The sequence below is a fragment of the Macaca fascicularis genome, chromosome 10, assembly GCF_037993035.2.
Source record: "Macaca fascicularis isolate 582-1 chromosome 10, T2T-MFA8v1.1".
Taxonomy (NCBI): domain Eukaryota; kingdom Metazoa; phylum Chordata; class Mammalia; order Primates; family Cercopithecidae; genus Macaca; species Macaca fascicularis.
In genome coordinates, this window is record NC_088384.1 from 13732594 (window position 1) to 13749752 (window position 17159).

At 46.8% G+C, this 17159-nt stretch overlaps 1 protein-coding gene across 1 annotated transcript in view; it reads right to left on the reverse strand.

Annotated features, from left to right (window-relative positions):
- Window positions 1–277: 277 nt before the first annotated feature.
- Window positions 278–17159, reverse strand: part of EIF3L (eukaryotic translation initiation factor 3 subunit L) — a 40789-nt gene continuing 23907 nt past the window's right edge. Inside the window, exons 9-13 of the mRNA XM_045363657.2 lie at window positions 14001–14155; window positions 12525–12695; window positions 9727–10224; window positions 2372–2452; window positions 278–486 (exon numbers count right to left, since the gene is read on the reverse strand). Coding sequence (XP_045219592.1) covers window positions 448–486; window positions 2372–2452; window positions 9727–10224; window positions 12525–12695; window positions 14001–14155 — 944 coding nt within the window. The 3' untranslated portion in view covers window positions 278–447. The remainder of the gene's footprint in view (window positions 487–2371; window positions 2453–9726; window positions 10225–12524; window positions 12696–14000; window positions 14156–17159) is intronic.

Genomic DNA, 17159 nt, shown 5'->3' on the forward strand with positions numbered 1-17159 from the left:
TAGCTGAGTGTGGTGGCACATGCCTGTAATCCCAGCTACTTGGAAGGCTGAGGCAGAACTGCTTGAACCTGGAAGGCGGAGGATGCTGCGAGCCAAGATCACACTACTGCACTCCAGCCTGGGAGACAGAGTGAGACTCTGTCTCAAAAGCATAAAATAAAAATAATTCCATTTAAACACTAACAACTGTTGTATCCTGAAAGCATCAGGACACATGGGAAATGATGTATTACTGCCATAACCCACAAATCCTCTCCTACAATAATGAGTCAACAAATCTGGCTCCAAAGATCCTTTACTGAGATCCACGTGAAACACTTCGGTCCTTAACTTGTTAACTGAGTTGACAGGCTGATGGCTGATCTAGGTAAAGGTTTCATGGTAGCAAAAACACTTCCTGCCTATAATATATCAAAAGAGGTTCCTGAATAATGTGTGTGAATGTCGTCAAGGTCTCTGTCCCATCTTCTTCAGGGTTCGATTAAGCTAGAAGAGAAAGAAAAGCAAAGTTACACACAGGGATTTCCCCAACCCCTTTCCTATAGTGTGTATGATCACTAGGTCAGATTCCCAGCTGCTCCTCTGAAGCCAAGAAAGGAAGTCTCTGATGTGGGTGTCCACTATGAGTATGCAAAGCCGTGACATTCATATGGCCCTGCACAGTTCATGCAGATTGTTCTTTTACCTGCCCTTCACACTCAACAAACCCATACCCAACACTGCTCTATCCATCTGACAGAAAAAGGATTCAGAGTGGCCAGATTTTCAAGGTTACTAGTTCAGTTAGGGGAAGAATCAGCAGCTTTCTCCTTTCACAAGAACAGGATCCTTGTTAGAAGACAGCTCTAGCCCACTGCCCTGACAGATGTGATCTAAACAGCCAGAAAGTAAAAAGCAGCAGGGCTCTTAGGATCCTGCAGGAAGAGCCTGACCTCTGCTGGAGAACTCAAAGCACCAGGACACAGTAGCCCCAACAATGGCCATAAAGAGAGACCCACACCCTTACAGTGTTTGACCTGACCCATAAGACCTCTCCTAGGGCAAGACAAGGAATGCACCAAGTATGTCAAAACAGAGTTTCCTGTCCTCCAGCCTGCAGGAACTAGCCAGACCTGTCTAAGTTGGAAAACAATGCCAAATGGGGAGGGATGGGCAAGAGCAGGCAGTGAATCCACCCATATTAGGAAATACCAGGGAGGGAGAGGAGCGCTGGCCACCCGCAGAGGGAGGTCTTGGAAAGAGATGCTCTGGAGAAGGCTGATGCAGCAATTCCTACAGGCCCAACCCCACTCCCCAAACCCCAAGCAGCCAGCCAGTCTAGCTTGAAAATTTAAAGGGCCAACCTCTGGCTTTCTTTTGCAGTGGCACGATCTCTGCTCACTGCAGCCTCCACCTCCTAGGTTCGAGTGATTCTCCCGCCTCAACCTTCTGCATAGATGGGATTACAGGCATGCACCACCACACCCAGTTAATTTTTTATTTTTAGGAGACACGAGGTTTCACCATGTGGCCAGGCTGGTCTTAAACTCCTAATCTCAAGTTTGGCCTCCCAAAGTGCTGGGATTACAGGCATGAGCCACTGCGCCCGGTCTCTTTTTCTTTCTTTCTTTTCTCTTGAGACGGGGTCTTGCTCTGTTGCCCAGGCTAGAGGGCAGTAGGCTTTCTTAATAACAGAAATGAAAAATTTTAAAAGGCCGGGCATGGTGGCTAATGCCTGTAATCCCAACACTTTGGGAAGCTAAGGCAGGCTGGATCACTTGAGGCCAGGAGCTAGAGACCAGCCTGGCCAACATGGTGAAACCTCGTCTCTACCAAAAATACAAAAATTAGCTGGGTGTGGTGGCACACGTCTGTAATTCCAGCTATGCGGGAGTCTGAGGTGGGAGGCTGAGGCGGGAGACTCGCTTGAACCTGGGAGGCAGAGGTTGCAGTGAGCCAAGATCACATGACAGTATAAGACTCCGTCTCAAAATAAATAAAGAAATAAAAATTTAAAAAATGTTAACTCTTGGCTGGGCGTGGTGGCTCATGCCTGTAATCCCAGCACTTTGGGAGGCCAAGGCGGGTGGATCACAGGGTCAGGGGAGCGAGACCATCCTGGCTAACACGGTGAAACCCTGTCTCTACTAAAAATGCAAAAAATTAGCTGGGCATGGTGGCGGGCGCCTGTACTCCCAGCTACTCGGTACTTGGGAGGGTGAAGCAGGAAAATGTTGTGAACTCAGGAGGCGGAGCTTGAGATCGCACCACTGCGCTCCAGCCTGGGCGACAGAGCTCTGTCTCAAAAAAACAAAAAACATGTAAACTCTCGATTCAGTTCCTAAGCCCTGTCTTGAGCCAACAAAAACCCCTCTTCTCTCAGATCTCTCACCTCCTCAAATTTGTGGATCTGACGGATGAAGAAATCCCCGTACCGCCTGGCGACCTTGGTGTCCGCGATGTGGATCATGTCCTGTGGAGGAAAGCAGAGTCAGGGAAGGGGAGGAGTCAGGTGGAGGAGCAGGGCCATCTAACCCAGGAGCCACCATGGACTTTCAAGTGACAAATGATAGTGTTAGATGTAAAGGCGGGGAAAAGACCACTGGAAAAACACCACCAGTTAACAGTAAGTCACTCTCTCTAGAGAGTTCTTTCTTCCCCCCCTTTTTTTTTTTTGAGACGGAGTTTTGCTTTTGTCGCCCAGGCTGGAAGTTCAATGGCACGATCTCAGCTCACTGCAACCTCTGCCTACAGGGTTCAAGCAATTCTCCTGCCTCAGCTTCCCGAGTAAGTGGGATTAGAGGTGCCCGCCATCTTGTCTGGCTAATTTTTGTATTTTTAGTAGAGATGAGGTTTCACCATGTTGGTCAGGCTGGTCTCGAACTCCTGACCTCAGGTGAACCACTCGCCTTAGCTTCCCAAAGTGCTGGGATTACAGGCGTGAGCCACCGCACCCGGTCAAGTTTATATATATTTTTTTAATCAATTCATTTGTACTTTTATTTTCTAGACTTTTATTTTTGTCTTTTATTTATTTTTTTTGAGACAGTCTCACTCTGTCGCCCAGGCTGGAGTGCAGTGGTGCGATCTCAGCTCACTGCAAGTTCCGCCTCCTGGGTTCACACCATTCTCCTGCCTCAGCCTCCTGAGTACCGAGTAGCTGGGACTACAGGCGCCCGCCACCATGCCCAGCTAATTTTTTGCATTTTTAGTAGAGACAGGGTTTCACCATGTTAGCCAGGATGGTCTCAATCCCCTGACTTTGTGATCCACCTGCCTCGGCCTCCCAAAGTACTGGGATTACAGGTGTAAGCCACTACGCCCGGCCTAGTCTTTTTTATTTGGGGAATAAAGATGTTTATGCTGGCCGGGCATGGTGACTCACGCCTGTAATCCCAGTGCTTTGGGAGGCTGGGAGCTCGAGACCAGCCTGACCAACATGGTGAAACCCCATCTCCACTAAAAATACAAAAATTAGCTGGGCATAGTGATGGGCACCTGTAATCCCAGCTACGTGGCAGGCTGAGGCAGGAGAATCACCTGAACCCGGGAGGCAGAGGCTGCAGTGAGCCAAGATTGTGTTATTGCACTCCAGCCTTGGCAACAGAGACTCCATTTCAAAAAAAAAAGTTTCCGCGTCTACACTGTTGATAAAATTGCAAATTCGTCCAATCTTCAAATTTTGTTTTTAGCTGAAAATATTTTGAACACCGTTTTACTTTAAAAGTTTCTACATCCTCTAGGTTAAGACCTAAGAACATTCTAAATCTCTGATAGGATTTCTTTCAAGTTAAGAAAGAAGAGTCAAAAAGGGGGAAAAAAAGAAGCACTTTGCCAAAGACGAACCTGAACCAGCACCAGAGGAATAACAATAAAACATGCACTAAATAATAACCAAATGGCCAATTCTTAGGATAAATGTTTTGTTAAACCACCCAGATTAGTTGAGAATAGCTAGGCTGGTAATTAAGAGGTGACAGAAGGATGCAGGAGGCTACTATAATTGCCAAAGAATGTATATGTCAGGTATTGAGAAAAAACTAGGCCAGGCATGGTGGTTCACGCCTGTAATCCCAGCACTTTGGGAGGCAGAGGTGGGCAGACAACCTGAACCCAAGGAGTTTGCATTTGAGACCAGGCTGGGCAACATGGTAAAACTCCATCTCTACAAAAAATACAAAAATTAGCCAGATGTGGTGGTGCACTCCTGTAGTCCCAGCTACTTGGGAGGCTGAGGTAGGAAGGTCACCTGAGCTCCCAGGAGTTGAAGCTGCAGTGAGCCGTGATTTTTGCCACTGCACCCCAGCCTGGACAACTGGAGGAGTAAGATGCTATCTCCAAATAAAAAAAAAAAAAAGGAGAAAAAAAACCAGGCTTGACATGATTCTGGCAAGGGAGAGTTTTATTTTTCTTTATTTATGTATTTATTTATTTTTAGAGACAGGGTCTCACTTTGTTACCCAGGCTGGAACGCAGTGGCTAGATCGTAGTTCACTGTAGCCTCAAACGCCTGGGCTCAAGTCATCCTCCTGCTTCAGCCTTCTAAGGCAGGGGCTATAAGGGACTCCCTCCCATAGCTGGGACTACAAGTACACGCTACCAAGCCTGGCTGAGTTTTCTTTGATTTATAAAAGCATGATTTATAACAGTATTGGAAAACTTCCACTATTGACGTGTTATTACTTTTGGCAAAACTGTTTGTATCGGGGTAGCTAACTTATGCCAAAAACCAAATCTTCCAGAAGTCATAAAAATGAAATGAGAGTATTTATTTTAAAGCAAGATGAACTTGCAAAAACAGACTACCCAAACTGACCTAGAAATTCCACAACTAGATATATAGCTGAAAATTAAAAACATATGTTCACATAATAACTTCTAAATGAATATTCACAGCAGCACTATTCCTAAACCAAAAAGTGAAAAAAGGAACAAAAAAACCCCAAAATCCCAAATGTCCAACAACTAACAAATGGATAAACAAAATGCAGTACCTTAATACATGGGATATTATTCAGCTATAAAAGGAATGTACTGACACATGCTATAACACGGATGAAACTTGAAGACATGTTCAGTGAAAGAACCCAAACACAAAAGCCCATATATTACATGATTCCACTTATCTGAAATGTCAAATGCAGAGAGACCAAAAGCAGATTACTGGTTTGCCAGGGGATGGCAGAAAGGGGGAACTGGGGAACTGCAAGTGACTGCTAGTGGGTAGGGAGCTTCTTCTTGGGGGGACAGAAATGTTTTGGAATTAGACAGTGGAGATGGTTGCAAAACACTGTGAACATACTAATAACCACTGAATTGCTCATTCGTTCATTCGTTCAATTTATTTATTATTATTATTTTTTTGAGATTGAGTCTCGCTCTGGCGCCCAGGCTGGAGTGCAGTGGCGCAATCTCGGCTCACTACATGCTCCGCCTCCTAGGTTCATGCCATTCTCCTGCCTCAGCCTCCTGAGTAGCTGGGACTACAGGTGCCCGCCACTACACCCAGCTCATTTTTTGTATTTTTAGTAGAGATGGGGTTTCACCGTGTTAACCAGGATGGTCTCGATCTCCTGACCTCGTGATCCACCAGCCTCGGCCTCCCAAAGTGCTGGGATTACAGGTGTGAGCTACCGCGCCTGGCCCATTCAATTTATTTATTTATTTTTATTTATTTATTTTTTTTGAGACGGAGTCTCGCTGTGTCGCCCAGGCTGGAGTGCAGTGGCCAGATCTCAGCTCACTGCAAGCTCCGCCCCCCGGGTTTACGTCATTCTCCTGCCTCAGTCTCCCGAGTAGCTGGGACTACAGGCACCCGCCACCTTGCCCGGCTAGTTTTTTGTATTTTTTAGTAGAGACAGGGTTTCACCGTGTTAGCCAGGATGGTCTCGATCTCCTGACCTCGTGATCCGCCCGTCTCGGCCTCCCAAAGTGCTGGGATTACAGGCTTGAGCCACCGCGCCCAGCCCATTCAATTTATTTATGGAGACAGGGTCTCACTCTGTCACCTAGGCTGGAGTGCAGTGGCGTGGTCTTGGCTCACTGCAACCTCCACCTCCTAGGCTAAAGCAATTCTTGTGCCTCAGCCTCCCAAGTAGCTGGGATTACAGGCATGCACTACTACACTCAGTTAATTTGTGTATCTAAATAAATAAATAAAAACGAAAATCTTATCAGACATTAAAATGTCCAGCTTGAACTTAAAAGTACCAGTTAAAACTAACACCGTTCTTCAACCCGCCTCCCCTCCTGAGAGGAAGCTACTGCTATGTTGCTTGTTTATCCTTCTGGAAAGAACTTCATGCATACACAGGCATACACAAATGTATTACTAGTCACTCTGTAAAAATCTTTCTTGTATTTTTTGTAATATACAAACCATCCAAATGTTAATCAACAGGAGAATGGATAAACTGCAGTACAATAACAACAGTAGATGCTGGACTATCAGAACAACAAACACGAAGGAATCACTGCTACACACAATGGACGGTGACTCACTCAATTATAATGTTGGGCAAAAGAAGCCAGACTTAAAGAGTACATACTATGTAATTCCATTATATAAAGTTCACAAACAGGCAGCACTAACCCAAGGTGTTAGACATCAGGACAGGACAGGCGCAGTGGCTCACACCTGTAATCCCTGCGTTTTGGGAGGCCAAGGTAGGAGGATCACTTGAAACTAGCCTGGGCAACAAAGTGAGACCCTGTTTCTATAAAGTAAAAACTTAAAATCAGCTGGGAACAATGGTGCATATCAGAGTTCGAGACCAGACTGGGCAACATGGCGAAATCCCATCTCTACTAAAAATACAAAAAATTAGCCAGTCGTGGTGATGTGCGCCTGTAATCCCAGCTACTTGGGAGGATGAGGTAGGACAATCACCTGAGCCCAGGAAGTTGAGGCTGCAGTGAGCTGAGATTGCACCACTGCACTACAGCCTGGGCAACTAGAGCGAGACCTTGTCTTAAAAAAAAAAAAAGAAACTAGCCGGGCGCGGTGGCGGGCACCTGTAGTCCCAGCTACTCGAGAGGCTGAGGCAGGAGAATGGCGTGAACCTGGGAGCCGGAGCTTGCAGTGAGCCGAGATCCGGCCACTGCACTCCAGCCTGGGCGGCAGAGCGAGACTCCGTCTCAAAAAAAAAAAAAAAAAATAGGGCCGGGCGCGGTGGCTCACGCCTGTAATCCCAGCACTTTGGGAGGCCGAGGCGGGCGGATCACAAGGTCAGGAGATCGAGACCACAGTGAAACCTCGTCTCTACTAAAAATACAAAAAAAAAATTAGCCGGGCGCGGTTGTGGGCGCCTGTAGTCCCAGCTACTCGGGAGGCTGAGGCAGGAGAATGGCGTGAACCCGGGAGGCGGAGCTTGCAGTGAGCCGAGATCGCGCCACTGCACTCCAGCCTGGGCTGGGCGACAGAGCCAGACTCCGTCTCAAAAAAAAAAAAAAATAAAAATAAAAAAAAAAAAATAAATAAATAAATAAATAAATAAATAAAAGAGAGGCCGGATGCAGTGGCTCACGTCTGTAATCTCAGCAATTTGGTAGGCTGAGATGGGCGGATCAACGAGGTCAAGAGATTCAGACCATCCTGGCTAACACGGTGAAACCCCGTCTCTACTAAAAAATGCAAAAAATTACCCGGGCGTGGTGGTGGGTGCCTGTAGTCCCAGTTACTCAGGAGGCTGAGGTAGGAGAACAGCGTGAACCTGGGAGGTGGAGGTTACAGTGAGCTGAGATTGCACCACTGCACTCCAGCCTGGGCGACAGAGCGAGACGTCTCAAAAACAAATAAATAAATAAAATTTTTTTAAAAGGCCAGACACGGTGGCTCATGCCTGTAATCCCAGCACTTTGGGAGGCCAAGGCAGGCAGATCACGAGGTCAGGAGTTCGAGATCAGTCTGGTCAACATAGTGAAACCCTGTCTCTATTAACAATACACAAAAAATTAGCTGGGTGCGGTAGTGTGCGTCTGTAATCCCAGCTACTCAGGAGGCTGAGGCAGGAGAATCGCATGAACTCGGGAGGCGGAGGTTGCAGTGAGCCAAGATCGTGCCACTGCACTCCAGCCTGGGCGACAGAATGAGACTCCGTCTCAAAAAAAAAAAGCTTTGTGCAGTGGCAGTATGGCCAATGAAGGTTATGTGAGGTATGATTATTGCTAACTAAAAATAAAAAAATTAAAAAGGCAGCAGGACAATGGCTTCCCACTTGTAAAGTACTCCAACAGTCTACAAAGCACCATCCCCCTTTCTCCAACCTCATCTACATAGCCTCCTTTCTCAGGCCACTCGGGCATACCGCAGGTGTCCCTTAAACTTACTGGCCTCACTCCTCTTCGGGGCCTTTGCTCTAACTATTCCTTTGCCTGGAAGGCTCTTCCTCCAGGTATCTGGGGAGCATTTTTTTTTCTTGAGACAGAGTCTTGCTCTGTTGCCAGGCTAGAGTGCAGTGGTGCGATCTCAGCTCACTGCAACCTCTGCCTCCCGGTTCAAGTGATTCTCCTGCCTCAGCCTCCCAGGTAGCTGGGACTACAAGCATGTACCACCATGCCCAGCTAATTTATTTTTAGTAGAGATGGGGTTTCACCATGTTGGCTAGGATGGTCTTGATCTCTTGACCTCATGATCCGTCCACCTCGGCCTCCCAAAGTGCTGGGATTACAGGCAAGAGACACCGTGTACGGCCTTTGGTGAGCTAGTAAGAATCCTCCACCGGGTGGATTGCTTGAGGTCAGGAGTTTGAGACTAGCCTGGCCAACATGACAAAACCCTGTCTCTACTAAAAATATAAAAATTAGCCATGTGTGATGGCAGCCTCTTATAATCCCAGCTACTCAGGAGGTTGAGGCAGGAGAATTGCTTGAATCTGGGAGGCAGAGGTTGCAGTAAGCCGAGACTACATCACTGCGCTCAAGCCTGGGCAACAGACTAAGACTGTCAAAAAATAAACAAACCAAAAACCACTCCCTTCAAGTCTTAGCTTAGCTTAAACTTCACTTTCTCAACAAAGCCTGTCTGAACACCATATTTAACACTGCAACCTGTGCCTCCCACCACCTCTTCCTCCCTTTACTTTGCAGTGCTTGGCAACCTCTTATTACATAGTTTAATTATAACATCTATTGTTAGCTGGGCATGGTGGCTCACGCCTGTAATCCCAGCACTTTGGGTAGCCAAGGGTGGCAGATCACCTGAGGTCAGGAGTTTGACACCAGCCTGACCAACATGGAGAAACTCCATTTCTACCAAAAATACAAAATTAGTTGGGCATGGTGGCACATGCCTCTAATCCCAGCTACTCAGGAGGCTGGGGAAGGAGAATCGCTTGAACCTGGGAGGCGGAGGTTGTGGTAAGCCAAGATCGTGCCATCACATTCCAGCCTGGGCAACAAGAGCGAAATTCTGTCTCAAAACAAAAACAAAAACAAAAACAAAACAAAACAAAAAAAACCCAAAAAACATCTATTGTTTATCTCGTGTTTTTTTTTGTAAACAGAGACAAGGTCTCACTACATTGCCCAGGCTGGTCTTGAACTCCTGGGCTATAGTGATCCTCCTACCCCAGCCTCCCCTAAAGTACTAGTATTACCAGCGTGAACCACCGCGCCTGGCACCTTGTGACAGTACCACAAGGGCAGGAATCTCTGATTTTGTTCCCCGATATACTTTCATGTGCCCACAATAGTGAATGAAAGATAGTGAACACTTAATACAAGACCCCAAGCCCGGGGACAGCATACCTTATCAATGTAGAAGTCAACCTCTGAGGCTGACTGAAATTCACCATCCAGGGCTGAGATGCCGCTGGTCCACACCAGATTCTTCATCTTGTGTTTGAAGACAAGAAGCTGGATCCGGAACTCCTGCTCTGTGAGGTCCAGGAAGCCAGCCAGCTTGGCCACAGGCATGGTGGTGTAGAGCTTGAGGAAGCTGCGGATGGTGGAAAGCTGGGCCTGCTGCTGCACTTCATCAGAAAACACCTTCAGCTGCTGCAGGAAGGGCTCTTTGTGGTAGTTGGGGTGCACATTATCATAGTTGGGCACTACAGGCGATAGGAACTTGGGGCAGGAGTAACTGAAAAGTTCTTCATAGACTTGTGGGTCACCTTTCTGCATGCGCAGCATCTTGTCCCCATATTTCTCCCGCAGCTGGAGGTGAATGCTCTCATCAATACGCATGGGGTACATAGTGAGGGCAATGGCCAGCAGCGCATGCATCTGCTCATTCTGCTTGTTAATCTGGGAATGGGGTGGAGAGTTGTACCCGGTCAAATAAGATGGACTTCCTGAGGTCCCCACCGTCAGTCAACTGGCCTCACCATTCTCTGCACAGATCTTTCACTTACCCAGTTGTCTCATACCAGCCACTGAATTTACCCCACCTCTCTTCCAATCCTCCCTCTAGATCTACTTAACTTCCATCCTAGGTCCAGATCCTCCTTAGCCATTTCCTGGATTCCTTACTGGCACCTCTGCCTTAGTCTCTCCAGTTTGTCCCACACATCACTAGCAGGTCAATCCTTTTACACCAGTTAGGATCGAGTTACCCAAAACCTTTGATGCGACTTTGATGCCGACAGAATATAGACTAAACAGTCATGTGCTGTGCAACAACGTTTCAGTCAACAACGGGTCATGGGCTACATATAGGATGGTGATCCTACAAGATTATAATCCTGTATTTTTACTGTATCTTTTCTGTTCAGATACACAAATACCTTGTGTTACAACTGCCTATGTTATTCAGTACAGTAATATGTTCTAGAAGTTTGTAGCCAAGGAGCCATAGGCTATACCATGTAGCCTGGGTATGTAGTAGGTTATCCCATCTAGGTTTGTGTAAGTACACTCTAGGATGTTCACACAACAAAATCACCAAACGGTGCATTTCTCAGAATGTATCTGCAGCATCAAATGACACGGGACTATACTTTACCTGGGTTAATGAAGGTTCTCAGAATCCAATAACCCAATTCCTACTGCCTATTTGCCCTCCAGCCAAAACGGTTTATTGTGCTGCTGCATCACCACACCTTCAAGTCTCAACCACTTTGCTCATGCTATTCTCTGCCTAGGAAGCTCCTCCCAATTCTATGTATGCTTTGAACCCATCCTCCTTCCCATCAATATCCACACCTTATTTTTTTTATTTTTTTTTTTTTGAGACGGAGGCTCGCTCTGTCGCCCAGGCTGGAGTGCAGTGGCCGGATCTCGGCTCACTGCAAGCTCCGCCTCCCGGGTTCGCGCCATTCTCCTGCCTCAGCCTCCTGAGTAGCTGGGACTACAGGCGCCCGCCACCTCACCCGGCTAGTTTTTTGTATTTTTTAGTAGAGATGGGGTTTCACCGTGTTAGCCAGGATGGTCTCGATCTCCTGACCTCGTGATCCACCCGTCTCGGCCTCCCAAAGTGCTGGGATTACAGGCGTGAGCCACCACGCCCGGCCCACACCTCATATTAAAACACTCAGAAGCCAGTGAACACTCTGATGTTTGTATTTTTCTTTTTTTTTTTGAGACGGAGTCTTGCTCTGTCGCCCAGGCTGGAGTGCAGTGGCCGGATCTCAGCTCATTGCAAGCTCCGCCTCCCGGGTTCACGCCATTCTCCTGCCTCAGCCTACCGAGCAGCTGCGACTACAGGTGCCTGCCACTTCGCCGGGCTAGTTTTTTGTATTTTTTAGTAGAGACAGGGTTTCACTGTGTTAGCCAGGATGGTCTTGATCTCCTGACCTCGTGATCCGCCCGTCTCGGCCTCCCAAAGTGCTGGGATTACAGGCTTGAGCCACCGCGCCTGGCCTGATGTTCATATTGATGCTGAATAAATAAATGTAGGCACTGCTGGAGGATATAATTGAAACAAAAGATATTATCATCAAGATGTTAATGATCTGAGATAACAGGCATCACAACAGAAACTCTTAGAGTATGCTAGCCATTAAAACATCATTTTGGCCGGGGGTGGTGGCTCACGCCTATAATCCCAACACTTTGGGAGGCCAAGGTGGATGGATCACCTGAGGTCAGGAGTTCGAGACCAGCCTGGCCAAATGGTGAAACCCCATCTCTACTAAAAATACAAAAATCAGCTGGATGCGATGGCACATGTCTGTAGTCCCAGCTACTCAGGAGGCTAAGGCTGGAGAATCACTTGAACCCAGGAAGCAGAGGTTGCAGTGAGCTGAGACCGCACCACTGCACTCCAGCCTGGGTGACAGAGACTTGGTCTCAAAAAAAAAAAAAATTAGCCGCTGAGCCGCTGTTGTGTCTGTTGTGTGCACTTTTAGACCCAGCTATTGGGAAGGCTGAGATAGGATGATCGCCTGATCCCAGGAGGTTGAGGCTGACGTGAGCTGTGACTGCGTCACTGCACTCCAGCTGGGTGATCTACTAGTAGGCACAATCATCATAGAGCACTCTACAGCCGTGAACTCCTGGCTTAAAATTGCAATATTTTGGATGGTGTTTACCAAGAACGGTTGGCATAGGTGCCAAGGAGCCTTCTGATTAGAAAGGTCATTGGTGGCAGGCAGAGTCCCCCTTACCATCTCATACTTATATGTGGTCCTCTGAAACATGCTCTTGGTCCTCTGGATGTAGAGGAGGATGTTGGCGAAGACCCGGATGGCATCCTGGTAGCGACGCATCATCAAATATGCAAACCCAACATAATAGTATGTGGTGACCTGGCACTCTGGCACGCGGGAATACATACTCTGCAGAAGGAGGTGGAACATACATCCATGAGTCTCAATTCATCCTAGATAGAACCAGAGGTAGAAACACCAAGAGTTTTCCCTGCAGAGCCCTGAACTATCCAGAGGAAGCTCTGCAGTTCCAGAGTTTGAGAGCCCATCTTCCTATTCATCAATTAAGTTGTATGTTTTGAGGAATCCATTTTCTTAGCTGTAACAAGAAGGTTCTGGATCAGGTAATTCCTAAAATCTCTTTCAGCTCCAAAATGCTATACATCTCAGTTTTGTTATTTTTCCTTGTTTTTTCAATTAAGTCCTTTTGGACAGGGAAGACAGAAACACATACACACACATGAACCAAACACCAAATAATCTGTAATATTTTTCTGTGGTTAGGAAGAACACAACAGCTAACCATGTATCAATGAACATACCATCTCAGAATTACATCTTTACTTCTTTTTTTTTTTTTCTGGGATGGAATCCTGTTCTGTCACCCAGGCTGGAGTGCTATGGTGTGATCTCGGCTCACTGCAACCTCTGCCTCCCAGGTTCAAGTGATTCTCCTACCTCAGCCTCCTGAGTAGCTGGGATTACAAGTGCCCACCATCACACCCAGCTAGGTTTTTTTTTTTTTTTTTTTTGTATTTTTAGCAGAGACAGGGTTTCACCATGTTGGCCAGGCTGGCCTCGAACTCCTGACCTCGAGCGATCCACTTGCCTCAGCGTCCCAAAGTGCTGGGATTACAGGCGTAAGCCACTGCAACTGGCCTTCTCAATCCTTTAGCAAAACGTGAAGAGTAAAGAACTGCCATGGGCCAGGTGCAGTGGCTCACACCTGTAATCCCAGCACTTCGGGAGGTCAAGGTGGGTGGATCATGAGGTCAGGAGATTGAGACCATCCTGGCCAACACGGTGAAACCCCATCTCTACTAAAATAAAATAAAATAAAAAAATTAGCTGGGCATGGTGGCGCATGCCTGTAGTCCCAGCTACTCAAGAGGCTGAGGCAGGGGAATTGCTTGAACCCAGGAGAAGGAGGTTGCAGTGAGTCGAGATGCGCCACTGCACTCCAGCCTGGCGACAGAGCAAGCTGCCATGATCACTCCATTTTGAAAAGAGAATAAAAAACTGTCATTAACTATCAAAATCGTCCAGGTCCAGCTTTTTACCACAGCTGTTTGCCCAGTTTTAGTCTCAACTTTCAATGGCCTGAGGGAAGAGTCCTCTTTCCTCTCCTGGAAATTTGTCCTAAGAGATCAGAGTGGTTCTCTAGAAATACATATTCTGGCTCTGGCAAGAAGGGCCAGAGGCAACAGGCATCACCTTCTTGTTCAGTTCGATGTTCTCCAGCACCTTGATAGCCTGGTAGTAATCTCCTAACAGGGAGTGCAGGCGGAGGAGCCCCACCAGGCTGAAGTAACCAAGCATTTTGTAGAGGGAGTGCCGCCCATACTCCCCAGCCACACTCTCGGGGTCACCTGAAAAAGAGAGACACCGTGAATACTCTGATAGGAGGCAGGTAAAGGCATGTATACCTGACCTCTGATTGTTACTCAGTAGGCATCTCACCTACTGCCAGCCTTGAAAGCTTCCCTCAATTGGGAATAACTTCAAAGGAATACCACGAAACAGCAAAACCAATCTTATGCTAATCTTAAATTTACCAATATTTGCTTACAGGGTGGCAGTTCAGTCTGCTTATTTTTTTTTGGTCCCAACACATGAAAAGGCCCCTCTCATCAGTAAAATACATCCATGAACACTCCTCCTTTCAGAACGCACATGAGGTCAAAGCTATTTTCCTAATAACAACACTAAGATGCTACTTGCCCTTCCCACTAAGTTGAATTTTACATGATGCAAACGCTATGTTGGGTAAAATTACTGTTAACTTAAGCATAAATCAGGTAGCGACACAAAATTGTACTGATAGTCACTGTATTGTTCCTTGCCATGCATTTATTTGCACTAAAAGAACTAGTCCTTAGCCAGGCATGGTGGCTTGGACCTGTAATCCCAGCTACTTGGGAGGCTGAGGTGGGAGGATTTGCTTGAGCCCAGGTACCATATCTGAATAACCAGAGTTTGTATCAGTTTTTGTTGTTGTTATTTGTTTGTTTTGAGACACAGATCTATGGAAGTGCTACTGCATTTTGGCCTGGGTAACAGAGAGACTCTGTTCTTAAAAAAAGACAAAAAAAAGAAAGAAAATCCTTTTTTCATGGAGTATCATTTTTACTTGAAAGAACAACTGATACACAGCTGAGCGCAGCTCATGCCTGTAATCCCAGCACTTTGGGAGGCCGAGGTGGGCGTTATCACTTGAGGTCAGGAGTTTAAGCCCAGCCTGCCCAACATGGTGAACCCCGTCTCTACTAAAAATACAAAAATTAGCCGGGTGTGATGGTGTGCACCTGTAGTCCCAGCTATTGGGGAGGCTGAGGCAGGAGAATTGCTTGAACCCGGGACGCGGAGGTTGCAGTAGGCAGAGATTGTGCCACTGCACTCAAGCCTGGGCTACAGAGCAAGACTCTGCCTCAAAAAAAAAAAAAAAAAAAGGCCGGGCGCGGTGGCTCAAGCCTGTAATCCCAGCACTTTGGGAGGCCGAGACGGGTGGATCACGAGGTCAGGAGATTGAGACTATCCTGGCTAACACGGTGAAACCCCGTCTCTACTAAAAAATACAAAAAACTAGCCGGGCGAGGTGGCGGGCGCCTGTAGTCCCAGCTACTTGGGAGGCTGAGGCAGGAGAATGGCGTGAACCCGGGAGGCGGAGCTTGCAGTGAGCTGAGATCCGGCCACTGCACTCCAGCCTGGGCGACAGAGCGAGACTCCGTCTCAAAAAAAAAAAAAAAAAAAAAAGGCGGGGGGGGGGGAAGGGCACACATTTTCACAAAAATGAAGTAAACCTGTCACACCTCAAAGAAAAGAACTGACAGTGTTTGCTACCAATACAACAATTCAAAAGTTGGGCACAGTGGCTCACACGTGAAATCCCATGAGTTCAAGATCGGCCTGGGCAACAAAGTGAGACCATGTTTCGTCTTTTTTTTTTTTTTTCCTTTTTGTGGAGAACGGGGTCTCGCTATATTACCCAGGCAGGTCTCGAACTCCTGGACTCAAGCTATCCTCCCGCCTCTGCCTCCCTGAGAGCTGGGATTACAGGCGTGAGCCACCGCGCCTGGCCGTGAGACCATGTTTCTATTAAAAAAAAAACCAAAAAAACAGCCAGGAATAGGTGCACATCTGTGGTCTTAGCTACTCAGGAGGTTGAGGTAGGAGGATCACTTGAGCCCAGGAGGTCGAGGATGCAGTGAGCCATGATTTTGCCACCGCACTTCAGCCTGGGTGACAGAGTGAGACCCCATCTCAAAATAAATAAAAATTCAAGCTATTAAGCAAAAATGGAATTTTGTAAAACTTGTATCTGCCACTACAAGCTCTGTAGCTGACGAATAAATGCTTACCTGATATCAGTGGCAAAAGTAACAAATGTGACTTTTTCAAAAAAATGTAATAAAATGTGTTAACATTTGGAAGATCTTTATAACTCAGTGAACCAATTTTTTTTTAAAAATCACACATGGCCAGGCACAGTGACTCACGCCTGTAACCCCAGCACTTTGGGAGGCCGAAGCAGGCAGATCACTTGAGCCCGGGGGTTCAAGAGCAGCCTGGCCAACATGGTCAAACTCTGTTCTACTGAAAATACAAAAATCAGCTGGGTGTGGTGGTGCGTGCCTATAATCCTTCCTTTCTATATCCTGGGAGGCTGAAACAGGAGAATTGCTTGAACCCGGAGGCAGAGGTTGCAGTGAGTTGAGATCATGACACTGCACTCTGCCTGAGTAACAGAGTAGATTCTGTTTCAGGAAAAAAAAGTCACACATGGATGTAAGGAACTCATTCAAATTACAAGAGTGACCAATAACGTTAATATAACAAAAGAAAAATTCACTAATACAGTTTCAGATTCCTCACTGCACCTAATCTGTATGAAACTACCAATGGTTATTTCAAAGTACAGGGTGAGTATACTTCTATAAATGCTTGTGACCAGAAGTGTTCTGGATTTTGCAACTTTTAATATCCGCATACATCTAATGATATATCTTTTTTTTTTTTTTGAGACGGAGTCTCACTCTGTTGCCCAAGCTGGAGTGCAGTGGTGCCATCTCGGCTCACTGCAACCTCTGCCTCCCTGGTTCAAATGATTCTCCTGTCTCAGCTTCCCAAGTAGATGGGATTATAGGTGCCCAGCACCAAGCCTGGCTAATTTTTTGTATTTTTAGTAGAGATGAGGTTTCACCATGTCGGCCGGGATGGTCTTGAACTCCTGACCTCAGGTGATCTGCCCGCCTCGGCCTCCCAAAGTGCTAGGATTATAGGCGTGAGTCATGGCACCTGGCCCTAATGAGGTATCTTAAGGATAGGATTCAAATCTGAACATAAAATTCAATTATTTTTCATATATGTCTTATA